Source organism: Natator depressus, chromosome 2 (genome assembly GCF_965152275.1).
Source record: "Natator depressus isolate rNatDep1 chromosome 2, rNatDep2.hap1, whole genome shotgun sequence".
Lineage (NCBI taxonomy): Eukaryota > Metazoa > Chordata > Testudines > Cheloniidae > Natator > Natator depressus.
In genome coordinates, this window is record NC_134235.1 from 162,903,566 (window position 1) to 162,920,580 (window position 17,015).

The 17,015-nt window shown below is 42.3% G+C and overlaps 1 protein-coding gene across 2 annotated transcripts in view; it reads left to right on the forward strand.

Annotated features, from left to right (window-relative positions):
- ZPBP (zona pellucida binding protein) overlaps window positions 1-17,015 on the forward strand; it is a 66,931-nt gene that overhangs the window by 34,392 nt on the left and 15,524 nt on the right. For both annotated transcript variants that reach the window (XM_074943223.1, XM_074943222.1), the window contains exons 4-6: window positions 3,216-3,365; window positions 5,531-5,749; window positions 12,343-12,419. In XM_074943223.1, coding sequence (XP_074799324.1) covers window positions 3,216-3,365; window positions 5,531-5,749; window positions 12,343-12,419 — 446 coding nt within the window. The remainder of the gene's footprint in view (window positions 1-3,215; window positions 3,366-5,530; window positions 5,750-12,342; window positions 12,420-17,015) is intronic.

Consider the following 17,015-nt stretch of genomic DNA (forward strand, 5'->3'; position numbering starts at 1 on the left):
TCCTACCCCACCAAGCCCCGCTCCCTCAGCACGCAGACCCCCCTTGTGAGAGCCCCCCACTCCCAGACCCCTCCGGTGAGCCCCAACCACTTTCGCCTAGAAGCCCCTGCAGAGTCCTATTGCCCCTGAACTTAGAACCCCCCCAACGAGCCTCTGTGCATCCAGATCCCCCCACACCTATACCCCCTACTGAGCAGCCTGCACCCAGATTGTCCCACACAGAAACTTCTCACCCCACACTGAGCCCCTCCACACTTAAATCCTGCCTGCTCCACACCTGGTGTGCCTGGCGCAGAGGGCCAGGGCCCCAGGGTGTTTCTGGGGCAGGCCCAGGCCTTGTGCTTTGTCAGGGTCGGGTGCAGCCTCACCACTGAATCTGTGTGCCTGGGGTGAGTGGTGGGGAGGCTGCAGGGTGATCTCCCACTTTTGTGCAGCCAGTGGCCTATCCGCCCCACTGCCATGCTGGAGCCTCTGCATTTATTTATTAACAAATAAAACTTGCAGAATTTTTAATTTTGGGGGAAAGAATGCCCTCAGGAGTACTTTCGGAGTGACTGAGTCTCATAGCATTAACGTGGAGCTAAGTTCCCTCTAAGCTGTGTGGCTGCGCAACAGGCTATCAAGGGCTGTGCAGGCAGGGAGAGGCGCCTCTCCCCTGGCCCCGGCCGGGCAAGAGGCACATGGCCCCTGGCCCCAGCGCTGCTGCATCGAGAGCGGGCTGGCGGGTGTCCTCTCTCCCTACTGCAGGCCCAGGGCAGCCTGCACCGCCAGCCAGAGCCTTCCTCCTCCCGCACTCCAACCCTCTGGTCCAGCTGTGCCAGAGCCCCCTCCCACACTCTGAACCCCTCAGCCCCACCCTGCCACACATCACCTCCATATTGGTACACATAACAAAATTAATTCCGCACATGGATGTAAAAAATTAGAGGGAACATTGACATGGAGCTGTCCTTATTGTTTATGGGATCTAGCTTGCTCTTCCCTCTGATTTGGTCCTGCGCCAGGGATGAGTGTGGGCGTGTCCGTGCATGGCTCTCCTTGCTCCTCCCTGGGGTGTAGAGAAGAAACAATCCTTAAGCACTCTGAAGCACAAGTGCTGCAAGTGCAGCTGATCCTTCATAGCACATGTAAAGTGGTAGAAGATTCCTTGCCTTGTGCAAAGACATAAAGGCCAAACTGAATCTGGTCCCAAACAAATATGATATGATATAGATTACAATCTGCTAGTACTCCATATGACAATCTATCTTCAGTTTTGGTTGCCTTATGTAAAAAAGAATTCAGTGCAAACTGAAGTGTCAAAATATTAGTAATATGGCAGGGTTTAACTATTGTGAGCAATTGAAAAGACTGATATTGTTTAGCCTGGAAAGGAATGTAACTGAAGTTTTCTACATATCCAGCATAGTTTTGATCTGCCTGTTTTATCCTTTTACACAAGGGTAGACTTATTGAAATTAAAATATAGTCATTTGGAACCAGTAAAAGAGCCTGCATCGCACAGCAAAAAGGTTCTTGTCCATCTGTTCTGTAGAATTTAGTGCAGCTGAACAAAATAGCTTTTGAACATACTTTTTTTTTTTTTAAGGATTTGATTTGCATTTCTGGCTAGTAGCTCCATGCACTTGGATCCTCTTTCAGTGGTGTAGGATTTTGACATTCAAAGGAGCCAAAATAGGTTTGCCCATTGGTGCCAATTTTGAAAGCTCTTTCAGACCTTCCCATGCAGTAAACCCCAATCATTCCGGAGACATTATCTTTACAAATTAGCAACAGAGCCTTGATTCAGGCACTGGTCCGGCTGTCTCGCACTGTCTGGACAACACAGAGCAGCTGAGTGGAGGGCTGAGCATGTGGCCCATATTTCTTAAGCCTCTGCTTGTTTTCTACCAAGGTGCAGCTTTCTGCTGTCTCAGCATATAACCTTCCAATTGATACCTCCTGTCCTCAGTGACCCACCATCATAAGATTCCTTAAAGGACAGGTGAAGGTATGCTCATCAATTTGTGAACCTGTGTTGATATGGAATCTCAACCTGGCATCTTGAAGTTAAAGAACTCACTCTCTAATTTTTTATTATAGTCTTTATTTCACTTGTCACTAAAGAAAGCAGTTTTTTAAATCAGTCACACCTGTTAAGACTGAGTGAACCGCAAGCTTTAATAGTTGATCTTCCGTTCACTGTATTCCATAACGACAAAGTTGTCCAGTGTCCTCATGCCAAATGTATATGAATAGTGATGCATGAAATTCACCTGATTCAGGCCATTAATTTCTTTATATTTTCCCAAAGCTTCACTCTCACTAGAAAAATCTAGGCTCCATAGCACAGATGTTTCATCTTGACAGGACTAAGATATTTAGGAAGTCCACTAAACATTTTATGCCCTTGGTAATGCCGACAGAAAGCCATTCCCATGCAGCTTTTATCAAAGTGATTCAGAGTCTGCCTTGATACCTGTTGTTATTTAGTCTGGCTGTCAGTATCTGAATATCTTAAGAGCCCACTCTGCTGCCTCATGTCTTTGTAATGTTTCCATCCTAGAAATCTGTATGACTGCTACCTTCAGTCTTGTACACACATTTACACAGCACTGCTCTTGCAATTTAGCATCTCTACGTGATACTTATTTTGGGAAGCTTTGTCTTGTGGTCCTTTGTTTAACTATAATTTTTTTAGCCTACCTATTTTTGAGTTCTGATAATTGTCAAACTTCCACAACTAGTAATATGCAGGGGTAATTGTCAGAAAGATTACTTACCAGTAACTGTAGAATAAATGTATATATTTTCTTACTGTATAGTCTGAATAGTTACAGGCAATCTGCGCACATTCCCCTCTTCTGGGAGTTCTCTATCATGAGACATTATAGTTTACTAAAAGGAACTGAGATGGTTAGGATCATAACATGCTTTTATAACTGAACATTTGGTGTTGTGTGAGGGTGCTTGTGCAGCCCAATGAGCACTACTTTGTGCGAAATTCCAAAAGCTCAGCAGTACTGGGGCACCTATGTATAATGGTGAATATGCAGTGTTAATACAGCCAAAGAACTACAGTTACTGGTGAGCTTCCTTCTTGTATTAAGGCTATAAGTACCATTCTGTGCATGGTTAGAACCATAGCCATTCAGATTCCTCCTTTTGTATTTTCCCACGTTATAATGAAAAGTAAGGCTAAACTCACTGTACTATTTTATTTATTTATTTACTAGAAAATAGCAGTGTGAAAATAACACCAACAGGAACCCTAATATTCAGACACTTCAAATACGACATGAGTGGAATTTACACTTGTTCCCTCGTTTTTAAACCAACTGCAGAGCAGGCTGAAAAAAACTATTTGCTCAAATATGTTATTTATGGTAAGAGATCAAAATAGTTAATTTACAGTACAAAAATGTTTTTTCTTTCACTTTTAAAATGTATGTTGATGTTTTGAAATTCTGATAAGCCTGCTTAATTTAATTTGAGTAGAGTTGCAGAATTCTGTACATCTCTCAATAATTTGCTGTTAATTGTCACTTACCAGAGAATTCATGGAATGTAATTTTCAGTGCCTTAAAGGAAATTTTCTGGTCTTTTGGTTGAGAAATTGTTAAGCATGGCTCTCTGCTTTTAAAAAGAGACATGGAACATAATTGGAAAATAGAAGATTGAAAAACTGGGTGGGTGAAAATTCTTAAAAACTATGCCAAAGTAACTTCATTTCATGCTGAATTATTCCTTTGGAGATTTATTTTAATGTCTTTTTTACCTCCTATTCCTGGGACTCCAAGAGAGTCACTAGGACACACTTTACACCAATGTAAAGCTCTGATTCAGTTTTGTTTTTACAGTGTTGTCAAGTAAGTTCTGCTCTTCTGAGTGAATATTGTGTAATGAAATATAAAGTGTTAGCATTTTTTGAACGTGCTAATTCTGCTTCACTATTCAGAGTAAATTTTGTTGCATAATATAGCAGAATGCCCCATGATTCTACTGAAATACAAGTATTACAGATAAAATTACATTTCTTCATTACTCTTTTCTTCTCTTAGGGCATGATTCTACTCCAACTGAAGCCAATAGCAAAACTGCTGTTGACTTCAATTGGAGCTAGGTTGAAGCGAGTGTTAGCTGAGAAATATTGAGTAGAACAGAATAAGCCAAATTAATTCCTGATTTTAAATTCACCTGAATTTGGCCCACTATCTCCAACCTTAAAAAAGAAGTCTGATTGTTTTAGTAGTTTGTCAACTTGCTGAACATAGCTGAAAAGGGGGAACTTCTTTTCAATTTTATTTTTTCATGATCAAAATTTTCATGAAAAATTTATTGTTTCCAGCATGTTTTCCAGTGTTATCTTCCAGTCTTGTTTCAGCTTGCTTGTTCCCCACAACAAGGCTCCAGTCTAAATATTAGAAAGCAAAATGATTTTTATAGAAATGTACAGGGCTTCCAGAATATACTGGACCTGGGCACAGAAGCAGATGTGGTCTCCCAATGTACAGGAATAATTTATACATAAATGTATTAAAATACATGATGGTATGGCTTAAAAAATTTCAGAATGAATATGGGATACTGCATTTTAACAAGCAGTGAACGGTCTAGTGAGTTATCTTTAAATGGGTAGCAATACACCATCATGTAGTCTGTATGGCATTGTTTTTTAACTCGGCTACCTGATTTCTCTACTGTCTCCACATTCTCTTTTCCCTTGTCATGTACTCCTCGTATGCCTAATTTTTCCCTTCTCCCTTCCTTCATTCTCTATTGCTCTGACACCTCCCTGCTTCTTTTTCTTTAGTTTCTATTATTCCTCTGTCTCCTTGTGATCCATCCATTTAATATCTGACCCCTACTGTCATCTTGACCCCCTTCACCATGTGCAAGACTGTGATTGTGGGGAGCTAGGGGTAGCTAACTTCAATTCAGTACAGATTGCAGCAGAAGATACTCTCCTCACCTCCCTCTGCCGTATCAGCTATTCAGCAGGACCCGCAGAGAGACTGATCTAGAGGGACGTGTTGTTGAGCCACTACTCAGTTGCTAGAGCTCTCTTGGGGGGACATCTCATTTTGGAGATCAGGAATCAATCCTGAAGCTTTTTTGGTTCTCACTGGAAAGATGCAAAATACCGTATTATAATTATATGTTATTGAATGCAGTGCCTGTGATGATAAATTGCACCTCATGTTGAATTGTCTTCTGAAACTGCTGTTGTCCTTAGGTTCCTTTATATTTTTAAGCACTTATACTATAGTCTCTTCATTTCTTGAAAGTGAAACAAAAATGTATAGCGGCGTTGTCCTTGTTAGGATATGTTTTGCAAAATGAAAGGTGATATTTATCTACGGAAACAAACAGGAATGATGAATTATAAAGTATTTTCCATTGTTCTCTGACACATGAATCCTTCATTAAAATTTCTGTGGGGATGTAAATCAATTTTGTTTATGAACTACACAAAAATGCTTTCTCTTTAACTTAACCTTCATGTTTAAATGTGCATCTCTCAGTATCTTGTATTTTCTTTCACCTGCAGCTTATTCTGATCCTAACTTTTACTATGAGTTTACAGCCCGGTATCATGCAGCCCCCTGCAACAGTATCTACAATATTTCTTTTGAGAAGAAGTTGCTTCAAATACTAAGCAAACTTGTCATTGAACTTTCTTGTGAGGTTACTTTACTCAAGTCAGAGTGCCATCATGTAAAAATGCAGAAAGCAGGTCTACAAAATGAAATCTTCTTTACTTTTACAGGTAAAAATTATCGATCTTTTAAAGACTGCTTAGTGTTTTCATGGTGAAGCAAAGTTTATATCCTGGATTATCTTCACTACTCCTATTGAAAGCATTTTACATGTTTAATTCATAAAGAGTTATCTAGATTGTAACAAAACACACAAAAATAATTTACGTGGTAAATCCTTGTAAAAATTATGAAAATTCAGATGTCTGACTCCAAAAAATAGCCTTCACAATAGCCCACAAACCAAGTTAGGAGCTTTTATGCATTGGTGGGGCCTCCTCTGGAGTACTGTGTCCAGTTTTGGGCCCCACAGGATGGAGAAGGATGTGGAAAAATAGGAAAGAGTCCAGCAGAGGGCAACAAAAATGATTAGGGGGCTGGAGCACATGATTTATGAGGAGAGGCTGAGGGAACTGGGATTATTTAGTCTGCAGAAGAGAAGAATGAGGGGGGATTTGATAGCTGCTTTCAACAACCTGAAAGGGGGTTCCAGAGAGGATGGATCTAGATTGTTCTCAGTGGTAGCAGATGATAGAACAAGGAGTAATGGTCTCAAGTTGCAGTGGGGGAGGTTTAGGTTGGATATTAGGAAAAACTTCTTCACTAGGAGGGTGGCGAAGCACTGGAATGGGTTACCTAGGGAGGTGGTGGAATCTCCTTCCTTAGAGGTTTTTAAGGACAAAGCCCTGGCTGGGATGATTTAGTTGGGGATTGGCCCTGCTTTAAGCTGGGGGTTGGACTAGATGACCTCCTGAGGTCTCTTCCGACCCTGATATTCTATGATTCTACCCACAGACACAATTATTTAGTTGGTCTTATCATAGAGTGAGATTGTGACGCCTGAGGCATGCCCACACAGGGAAGTAAAGGGATATAATATGCCCTCTTAATATATTGTGAGGAGCAGTGCATTGGGAGAGCAGCTACTGTGTGACTGTTATTCCCCCTCCTATGCATATGTGTGGAGGAAGGGAGGCCATGGTCGAGGAGTTAGCAAAACCATTCCACTGTGTCCCCCGCCCACCTCCCCACACACCACCACTCAGCCTTCTGGGGAAGTAACCTGTGCCAGGCCTGTGGCTCATGTGTGGATTTTCCCTGAAGCAAGGAGGGACCACTGTGTGACTGAGAGTCACAATATAGTTCCTGTTCTGCTCCTGGTGGCAAGGTTTGTGACAAAGCTTTAATAATCTGTTTAACAGTCTGCTACTGTTTTTATCCCCAAATTAACTGGGTGTGAGGGATAGTGGATTGAAGAGCCCTAAATCACAAATTGAAGAATCCATCCCTCTGCCTCCAGTGTGCTTCAGCATAGTTGTGTTGGAGCAAAATCATTTTTGCTCCAGCTTTACTCCATTTTCCGTTATTTAGCATTGAGTGGAGAGCTGTGGAAAAAAGAGCATATTACATCACCTTTAGAATGTATATTTTTATCAGGAAAAATTGTCAAGAATTGCTAAGCTACCTGAAACTATCACCAAGAGATGAGAAAATGATACCTATCCTAATTGATTCCTCTTCTTTGGCCCAGGCTCCAAGCACATGGCCAAGAGGGAACTTATACAGCGTAAAGTTACAGCTCCTGCAGGGGCATTACAAACAGCCCCTGCAGAACAGCTATGGAGATACAAGTTGCCGCCTATGTTCCTTTCTTATTATAGCTGATGAAGGAGCTTCCAGCGGTTGCTGTGCTGGCTGGCTGCCTCAGTTATCTTGCATATCTTCTAATTTGACAGCTGTCCATGTAATTGCTCCTTAAAATTCATTGGACAATTAAATCCTGTAATTAACAAAAGAAATTTTGTCCAGTACTACTCCAGGTGGCTCCACACTATTTCCAGTGGTGAGCTGGAGTCAGTTCGTGCGAACCGGTTGTTAAATTTTGAAGAAGTTTTAGAACTGGTTGTTAAAAATTGTTACGGCTCCCTGAGCTCCCGGCTAGGGAGGCTCCCCCAGTCCCTCCCATAGCTTCCCCCCTCTCACAGAGCCTCAGTGTGCTGTGCCGCTGGCGCCAGCGCTCTGGACCACTCCTGGGCAGCTCTGCAGCTCCAGCCACTTTGAGCAGCCTGGTACGGGGGGTGGGGCTGTGAGCTCCAGCAGGCCACGCGACATCCATACACGCTTGCCTTGAGCAGCATAGTAAGGGGGTTGGGCCGGGGCTGGGAGGAGGGGTTGGATAGGGGGCGGAGGTTCTGGGGGGGGCGGTCGGGAGATGGGGTGGGGAACGTTGGGTAGGCTTGAGAGTTCCGGGGGTCTGTTGGGGTGGTGGTGGATGGGGTCGGGGCAGTCAGAGGGACAGGGAGCAGGGCAAGTTGGGTAGGGGTGGGGTCCTGGTGGGCAGTTAGGGTGGGGCGTCTCGGGAGGGTGTGGTCAGGGGACAAGGAGCGGGGGGGGGTTGATGGGTTGTGGGTTCTGAGGGGGGCAGGAAGTGGGTGGGGGGTCAGATAGGGGGCTGGGACAGGCTGTTTGGGGTGGCACAGCCTTCTCTACCCGGCCCCCGATACAATTTTGCAACCCCGATGTGGCCCTCGTGTCAAAAAGTTTGCCCACCCCGGTCTAGTTTATTATTTTATTAACAGGGGTTGCACTTGCCTCGTTCATTATGTTGATATGCATTTAATAAAGCAATACTTTGTTTCTATTGTAATAAACATGTAAAAAAATTTTTTTTATTGTTAAGTATGACTCCCAATGATTCAATGCATTGCCACTTCTTATGGAGAAAGGTACAAAAAATACATACTGTGGCACATCCCTTAAATCAGAACTTTTTATAGGGAACCGGTTGTTAAGATTTTGGCAGCTCATCACTGACTCTTTCCTAACTGTTACAAATCTGTCTCACAAGAAAATAAGACTCAGAGGGCTAGATCCACAAAGGTGCAAAAAATTAGATTCTGAAAACCCCCATGCAGCTGCTGCCTAACCGTGTAGGCTCCTAAAGTCCCTGTGCACCTAGCATTCTGCTGGTGGATATGTGTAAAATCTCTTATGTCCCAATGGATCTGCAAATTAGGCATTCCCCTCCTATATCATCTGCACATCATGGTCCAGTATGTGTCCATGGAGGAGGAGATGGTGGTAGTGTCCCCTCTAACCACTTGACTAGAACTCACAGAGGATGTAAGAGGCCTGGATACAAATCCCTATACTTCCTAATGTAGAGCAGAAACTTAAACCCAGATCTTCCTTTCTCTAAACCCTGAGCTATGTGGTATTTTGGGGTGAAGCTCAGTCTCTCTCCCACTTTTTGTAAAATACATAAATATTCATTGGGTCAGGGAGACAGAGAATGACTGACTAGTTACGGTACTCTCCTGGAGTATGGGAGATCCATGTTCAAGTTCCTGTTCAACAGCAGGCTGAGTGAGGCTTTGAATCTGTGTCTTCCCCAGTTGGGGTGAATGCACTAACCACAGGGGAGGGAGGGCAACAGGCCCCACCACCACCACTTTTTGCATGAAAGGGCTGCCTTGGTTTATTCTAACTTGGTTTATTCTAACTCTAGGAGAATGTTCAAGCAGAGGGAACCTCAAGCAGAGGGACGTGCCACCAATTAGGTGGCTAACTCATTTTGAGGGGTGGTGCTTAGGCCCTGCCACCCTCCCCAAAATTTGCTATTGGCTAGCTTAGGTAGCTTTCTATTCAGTATGCTGACTTTTGTGAATCCCATTCTTAGGCCCCTGACACTCCCCTTATATTGTGTAAGGAACCTGGGTAGCTAATCCAGGCCTGTGGAATTCCTTAGGCAGCAGGGACCTAAAAGTTAGGCACTGCATCACTGAGTCCAAGTCCCATTTGAGACTTTGGACTAGATCCACATTCTTTTGTTTCTTTATTATCCCCTGGGGGAAAAAAGAGAAAATAAGAGGCATATTGGATCTAAGAAGAGAGTTCACTCAGTAGGTTTAGGCTTTCAATGTAAAGGATGCCTACTTTCATATTTTCATCTGTCTTATTGATCAAAAACTATATGAGCCTTGGCTTGGGTGAAGACTCCTCTCAATATAGGGTATTTTCCTTTACATCTTTTTCCTTAAGAATATTTATCAAGTGTCTGTCAGTAGATGTAAGATGTCAAGGTAGCTGTATTGGTCTCTACCCAGATTTCTTGTTGAGAGCTCAGTTTTCAAGAGGGATCCATTGTGTAGTCTATTCCAGTCAAATGTCAGTGTTAAATGTAAACTACTCATTTTTTTCAGGTGTGAGAAACAGCACAAATAAACCTGGTGTCTCAACAGAGAATGCAAAATGTCTTCATACACGAGTAGCAGAGGTCCAAAATTTTTGATAGGTGACTTTCTACTAGATTCGCATCAGGAGTTTCTATATTACTTCCTTCCAATAGCTCTTCTGCCATCATTAGAACGATCAAACAAGACAAAGTCCATGAGTTCATAATAGCTGCAACTGTGGCATGTCATTGTATTTTCTCAGATTTCCTGGCTCTTGCATTGAAACTCTCCTGTTCTGTTGTTCTGTTTCCCAAATTTGCCATCTCATCAAGACTAATTCTTCCACCTAGAACTGAAATTAATGAGCTTGTTGGTTTGTCTGCTGCTTTGTTGTGCAACTTAGATTGTGGTTATAGTTACAGGTGCAGCAGATCTTTTTGGAGGGTGAGAAATACTTTGAAGTAGAAAGGATTCTCTCAGAAGGCTGAAATTTCTGTTTAATTCTCCAGTTTCATTTCTGTTGTTGATGAATCACCTCATTCTTGGGATTTGAACTTGTTTTAAAAAAATGATCAATGTGGAAGTCCTTGCAGAATGCTGACTGCACTACTTTTCCTCCTGAAGACTCCATTCACAGTAGCTGTAACATCTTTATGAAGCATTTGAAAGAACAAACCCTAAATGTTTCACCAAACCAGTCATTAATAGTTTGCTGTTTTTCTCCTCTAAATCTGTGTCATTACTGGGGGGAGTTCAGATTATATAACCTAGATATTGAGAGTTCTTAGCTATTATCTAGACTATGCAGATAGGACTAAGACAATATGTAAGTCTCCTAGACAGTGGTTCTCAAACTGTGGGTTGGGACCACAAGGCGGGGCGTGACCCCATTTTAATGGGGTCACTAGGACTGGCGTTAGACTTGCTGGGGCCCGGGGCCAAAGCCCAAGCCCCACCACCCAGGGCCAAAGCCTAAGAGCTTCAGCCCTGGGCGGTGGGGCCCAGGGTTACAGGCTTCCTGCTTTGGCCCCCCAACCCAGGCTGGTGGGAGTTAAGGCTTTGGCTTTGTCCCCCACCCCCACCCGAGGCAGCTGTGCTTGGGTGGGCTCAGGCTTCGGTCCCCTGTCCTGGGGTTGTGTAGTAATTTTTGTTGTCAGAAGGGGGTCATGGGGCAATGAAGTTTGAGAACCCCTGTCCTAGACTATCTGAGGCTTATCAAAATCACAGACTGTATGATCTCTTATCTGAGATTAAGGGGATCAAAATGTGCAAACAAACCTGTTGTGACCAGTGTCTTGGAACATATTTTACTAGATTTAAGCAGCTTCTAATGCGTATTTCAGAAATATTTCCATTACAGAGCGATGTTAAGCTGTTGGAAAAAGGAGTTCAATTCATACATTTACACATTTCATATTTTTCATTTGGCAGCTTACTCTAATGTAAAAGGGCGGAGAGGAGCACTTCAATCTCTATTTAATTAATATTTCTTCTGGCCCTCCATCATACTGAGTTGTTAGTGCTTGTTAATCTCCAAAGAATGGGGATCTGTACAGGCAGATGATTGCGTGAGTGTAATCATTTGCCTGTTTGGATCCAGGCTTCTCACCATCCTTCATGTCAGAGTTGTATAAGGATTCCTGCGAAAATGGAAGGAACAGAGTGGTAGCTAGGGCTGCAATCCATTGTTATGCAATCAGGCTTAGGCATTAGACACTTATACCTACGGAGCATACATGTTTCACAAGAATGTAGATCCATAAGGCAATCATTTTTGAAGAACTAGAGTTGATGAAGTAATCCTTGTTATATTCTACTGTACTATTGGTCTTTCACTAGAAAGGAACTGATCATTGGAAGCACTAGGGATTATCATGGCTTTTCTTCAGGGGAAGCTCAAGATGGTCCTTGCAGAAATAATTGATTAGAACTTTGAGCTTTTGGAGTTCCTGTCTGGCCACACACTCAACCCAAAAGTGATATATTAAGACTTATACCATAATTAAACAGCCACTGTAGTTAAATAATTTTCAAGTGGATTACTCATCTGAATTTAAAGAATTAGAATATTTACAACATTGGTAGATTTCTAAGATTACTAATTTCCTAGCGATCAAAATCTGCAAATAAGTATTGCCTTCAATTACACTTTTTTTAAAAAGGAGATATCAAATAATATTTAAGTGCACCATGATCTAATTATATGTTCATGAGAGCAAAATTCTGATTATTTCTTTAAGGCAGTAATACTAGTCAGACATCCGAACATGCAAAAAATATTGTCTGTATAGTTCCTTCAGGCATAATCAGAAATGTAATTTTATAAATTTGAAAAGAAAATCTTAAAGTATATTTTTGGGATATTAGCAAGTTTAATGTTGATTTCAGTGTATTTGTTCCTTTGTAAAGTAAAGTATGTTTTGTTACAGTTTCTTCTTTAGATACAGAAAAAACCAACAATCCATGTCAGCAAAAGAGTTGTGATACTGCTAAAAGATTAAAGAAGGTACTGTAGATAAATGAAAAAACACGAAGACCAGCAAAAATAATTATTTAACTCTTTCTAGAGCCAATAAATTGATCTAAAGAATGAGTATAATAATTAAAAACGTTAACGTATGTGCAAATGGATGTACCAGTGAGCACTTACATGTAATTTATCACCTATTAATATTGTTTAATTTTTGGTTTGCCACGTGAAAAGGGTGAATTGCATTGTGCTTTATTTGGAGAACAGGCTTGAGCTGTTTGATATCAGGTGTTGAGATAATTACACAAAAGTAAGATATTGAGTGTGAATAGTAGTAAAACAATCAAAAGAGGTTTGTATGGTTATAAATCTAACCATAGTTTGCAACAAAGCATGTCTTTACGTTATTTGAAAGTAACCCTGATGTTGGTGTGTGGCTTACCATGACTTTAAAAAGTAAAGTGCTACAGTAAAATAGAAAAAGTTAAATATTGCCTTACTTAATGTATTATTTATAAGATGGAGAGGACATTTTTCAGACCTGTGGACTATTAAACTACATTTCAAAGACAAATATTTGACAAAGACAAAGAAGACAAATATTTTTTAGTTTTTTTGATTCCAGAACAGGTTTTATCAAACTAACCTTCAAAATTCAGTTATTTGAGATTTTCACTTAATCTGACAAAAGGAAAAATGAATTTGTGCATTTTTGTATCATTGACATAAACAGAAAAAAATCTTAATATATTAGAAATTTGGGTGTATCTATCCACTTTTTTCCCCAGAAGATTTTGTGGATGACTGGAGAACTGGTAGGATTAATAATATCAGAAAAAACAAGCAAATGAAACAAGCTCGAGATGGTTTAATCATTCAGATTGTTCAAGAAACTCTTTGGACAACGAATCTGTGCCAATTTACACTGTCTGAGGATCCCTCCCCGCCCCCAGACTTTTAACATCTGTTTATCCAAAATGCCTGAGAAACACTTGGAGAAAAATATCTTTGTTAGAAATTCAAATCCTCTAGCTCTTCAAGTGAGTGCTGAAAGAACTTGTAGTCCATATCCAAGTTCTCAAATGAGTCCTTCAGCAAAACCAAGAAATGCTAGACTTGGCATTCCTGATAATTCTTATGGTAAAAAACCAAAATTTTAAAAGAAGTCGTTAGTTCATTTATGCATCACTAGAAAACAACAACAACAACAAAAAGGTGAGGGGAGCACAACCCAATATTTATCTCCTTTTGTAAGACAACCCATAATGGTGCCTAAGGTAAAATTTTTCAAAGTGCCTGGAGCCCAGATCTCATTGACTTCATTAGGAGTTAGGTGTCCAAATTCCACTGAGGATCTAGACTGTTGGCACTTAGGCCCAGATCCACAAAGGTATGTAGGGGTTGCTCTGTTCAGTGTTGCAGTGTTAACCCCGAGGTGGCCTGCTGCTTACTGGAATCTAAAGCCCTTAGTTAGGTGCCCACAATGCATGGATACAGTTAGCTGTCTAGGGAAGGGATCCTCAGAAGCCAACAAGCTGAGCAGGTAGCTCTGTAAGTTGGCCATGACTGAAATGCTGAAGAAAGTGTGTGGCTTAGGCCCAGATCCTCAAGGATATTTAGATGTGTCATTCTCATTAATGTAGGCCTTCTGTACCTGGCTGATGGCCCAGAGATAGGTATCTCCCTCTTCTTGGGAGGCTCAGGTGTTAAACTCTTTCTAGAATTTGGCATCTGAACCAGGTCATCTGCTATCGTGGCCCTTGTCCTAGGTTTGTCCAAGTGGTTTTGGCTGCTTTCAGCGTTGTTAGAGAGAAAGAGAGACAGAAGCCAATAGCATGGTGGTTAGGGCACTCAGCAGGGATGTGGGAGACCCAGTTTCAAATTCCTCCTCTTGCCTGATGCAGACCAGGGACTTGAACCAACATCCCAGGTAAGTAGGCTAACCACCAGAACATGTTTCAGAGGGGTAGTCGTGTTAGTCTGTATCAGCAAAAACAACAGGGCGTCCTTCCTGAAGCGTCTATTCTCCACAGTGCTCCCTGGCTATGCCTTAACAAGGCCTTCTGGTGGCATTGTGAGAATATTAGTTGCTCCATGCTCTACAGGCCAGGATTCTACTCCCCAGGTCCTTACACTGTCAAGCAGTCTGAGTAAAGTACCACCACTTCAGCTGGTGTACCATGCAATGCTTTATTGACAAACTATCACAAGAGTAAATTCCAAGCTATCCTAGCATAGGCAGCATTGGGTACTGTAGATATGACCTCCAGGGCAATGATGACAACAGTTATGATGCATCACTCATTGTGGCTGTCCTCATCCAGGATACTTAAGAAGCAGCAGTCCATGGTTGAAGATCTACCTTCTGAGGGATGCTCTTTGTTCTACAAGACTGATGAGGCCATCAGAACCCTCAGGGACTCAAGTGCTATCTTCAGATCCTTAGTGGTCTACGCCCGGCCTTCAAACAACTGCAGTTCAGGCACACTGTGCTTCCACTGCATCAGAGACAGCCTCCTTGCTACTAATATAGGCCACCTGAGCACACTAGAAGGAGGCAAAGGTTTTCAAGAAGGAAGTCCTTGGGTGCAACTGCCACTCTGTTCCAGCACTCTCCTGCTTCCCCAAGGCAGAAAATTTGATTTTGTGTCCAACAACAGCGTATGTCTTGTTTCTGAGCCTCGGATATCTCCCCGCTTCCCTTCCTTGGCAACCATCAGGTTCATTTCCATCACACCTGGTCCAACATCATCTCAAATCTTGGGGTGTTGAATGTGGATAGAGATCGTCTATATGATACAGTTCCTTTCTTATCCTGCTACCCACCTCATCCTCCCCATCTGTATTCGGTGATCCCTCTCAATTGAGAGGCACAATCCTGCGTAGCTCTTAGTGCAATAGAAGAGGTGCTCCTCTGTCAAAGAGGGAGAGGGTTCTATTCAAGATACTTTCTCATTCCGAAGAAGAAAGGGGAACTCTGGCCAATACTGGACATCAGAGACCTGAATGTTTACATCAAGAAGTTCAGATTCAGGATGATATCTTTCACTTTGATCTCCCGTATCAGAAGGACTGATATGCTGCCCTTAACTTTCAGGATGCATACTTTCACACTGCAATACCTCCAGCCCAGAAATGCTACCTGAGTTTCACTGTAGACAACAATCATTGCTGATGCTATTTTGCCATTTGGTTTTGCCATTTGGGCTTTCTGCATCATCAGGGATATTTATCAAGTGCTTGGTGGTAGAGCTGCCTATCTCCTAAAAATAGGCATTAAGAAATTCCCCTGTCTAAATAACTGGTTGGTCAGAGGTGGAGAACCTAGCTGTGATGCAGAAAAAGCTGGCAGACAGCCTCAGCAGACACTTCGCTAGTGAACACAGGTGGAAACTACACAGTTTGGTGATGTGGAGCATTTTTCAACAGTGTTGTGTTGACCTTGTTGTGAAATCTCTGTGTCTGATGAGAACAAGAAATGCCTGTCCTGCTGCTCCTAATAGCCCAAGGCCAGAATTCCAAAGAAGATATATTTTTTTGTCCCAAACAGTAATGTACATTTCCACTCATCCAGTCTTACTGCAAGTCTTGAGAAAGATTAGACAGCACAAAGTGACAGTAACCCTGGTAGCTCCTATGTGGCTAAAACAGTTCTGGTTCACTGGCGTTCTCCAGATGACTGTGCACCATCTGCTTTCAAACGTCATCAGACCTCTTAAGCCAGGACAAAACCATGTTCTACCACCCCAACCCAGCAGCTCTCCAGCTGGCAGATTGGTATTTGGGTGGACAACAGACTTAGAGCAATTGTGTTCTGCTGCTCTATAGTCAGACCTTAGCAACAGCAGAAGAGACTCTACGGAGAAATGCTATACAGCAAAATGGAAGAAATTTTTCTATACAGTGCCAGCATTGACAGTTATCCCCAGAAGGTTCTGAGATTTCAGCTATATTTGCGTCTCTCTCCCCTCTGAAAATGTTGGGATTGTCACTCAGCTTCTTACGAGTGCAGTTGGCAGCACTTAGTGCTTTTCACCTACCGGTGGACAACTATACAATTTTTATCTCTCTGGTTACAGAGAGATTTTTGAAGGGCCTTGTCAGAATCTTTCCTTCGGTGCTGAAACCTGTGCTGATATGGGACTTCAATATAATCTTTGTGCCTGAATGAATCCTCCATGTGAACCCTTGGCCTCATGTTCCTCCAGTCATCTGTCTGTGAAAGTTGCCGCCTTTGTTACAGTGACCTCAGCAAAGAGTAGGAAAGCTGGAAGCCCTTATGGCCGACCCTCCATATACAGTCTTCCATAGTGTTAGTTTCCCAAAGGTTACATCGTAAGTTCATTTGGAAGGTGATCTTGGAATTACTATCTGAAGAAGGCCATCCACTTACCTGCCTTTTACCTGAAACCATGTGCCACCAGAGAGGACATGAAGCTCCATTTTCTGGATGTTTGACGAGCCTTGGCTTTCTACCTATAGAGGACAAAACCCTTAAGATCCTCTTATCTATTTGTCTCCTTCATTGAATGTATGACAGGAGAAGCTATCTCCATTCAGTCATTCTGAGTTCCATCCTGCTTTGCTTCATACACCTGCCCAACAGGGTGTGAGAGCACACTCAGAGCCCAG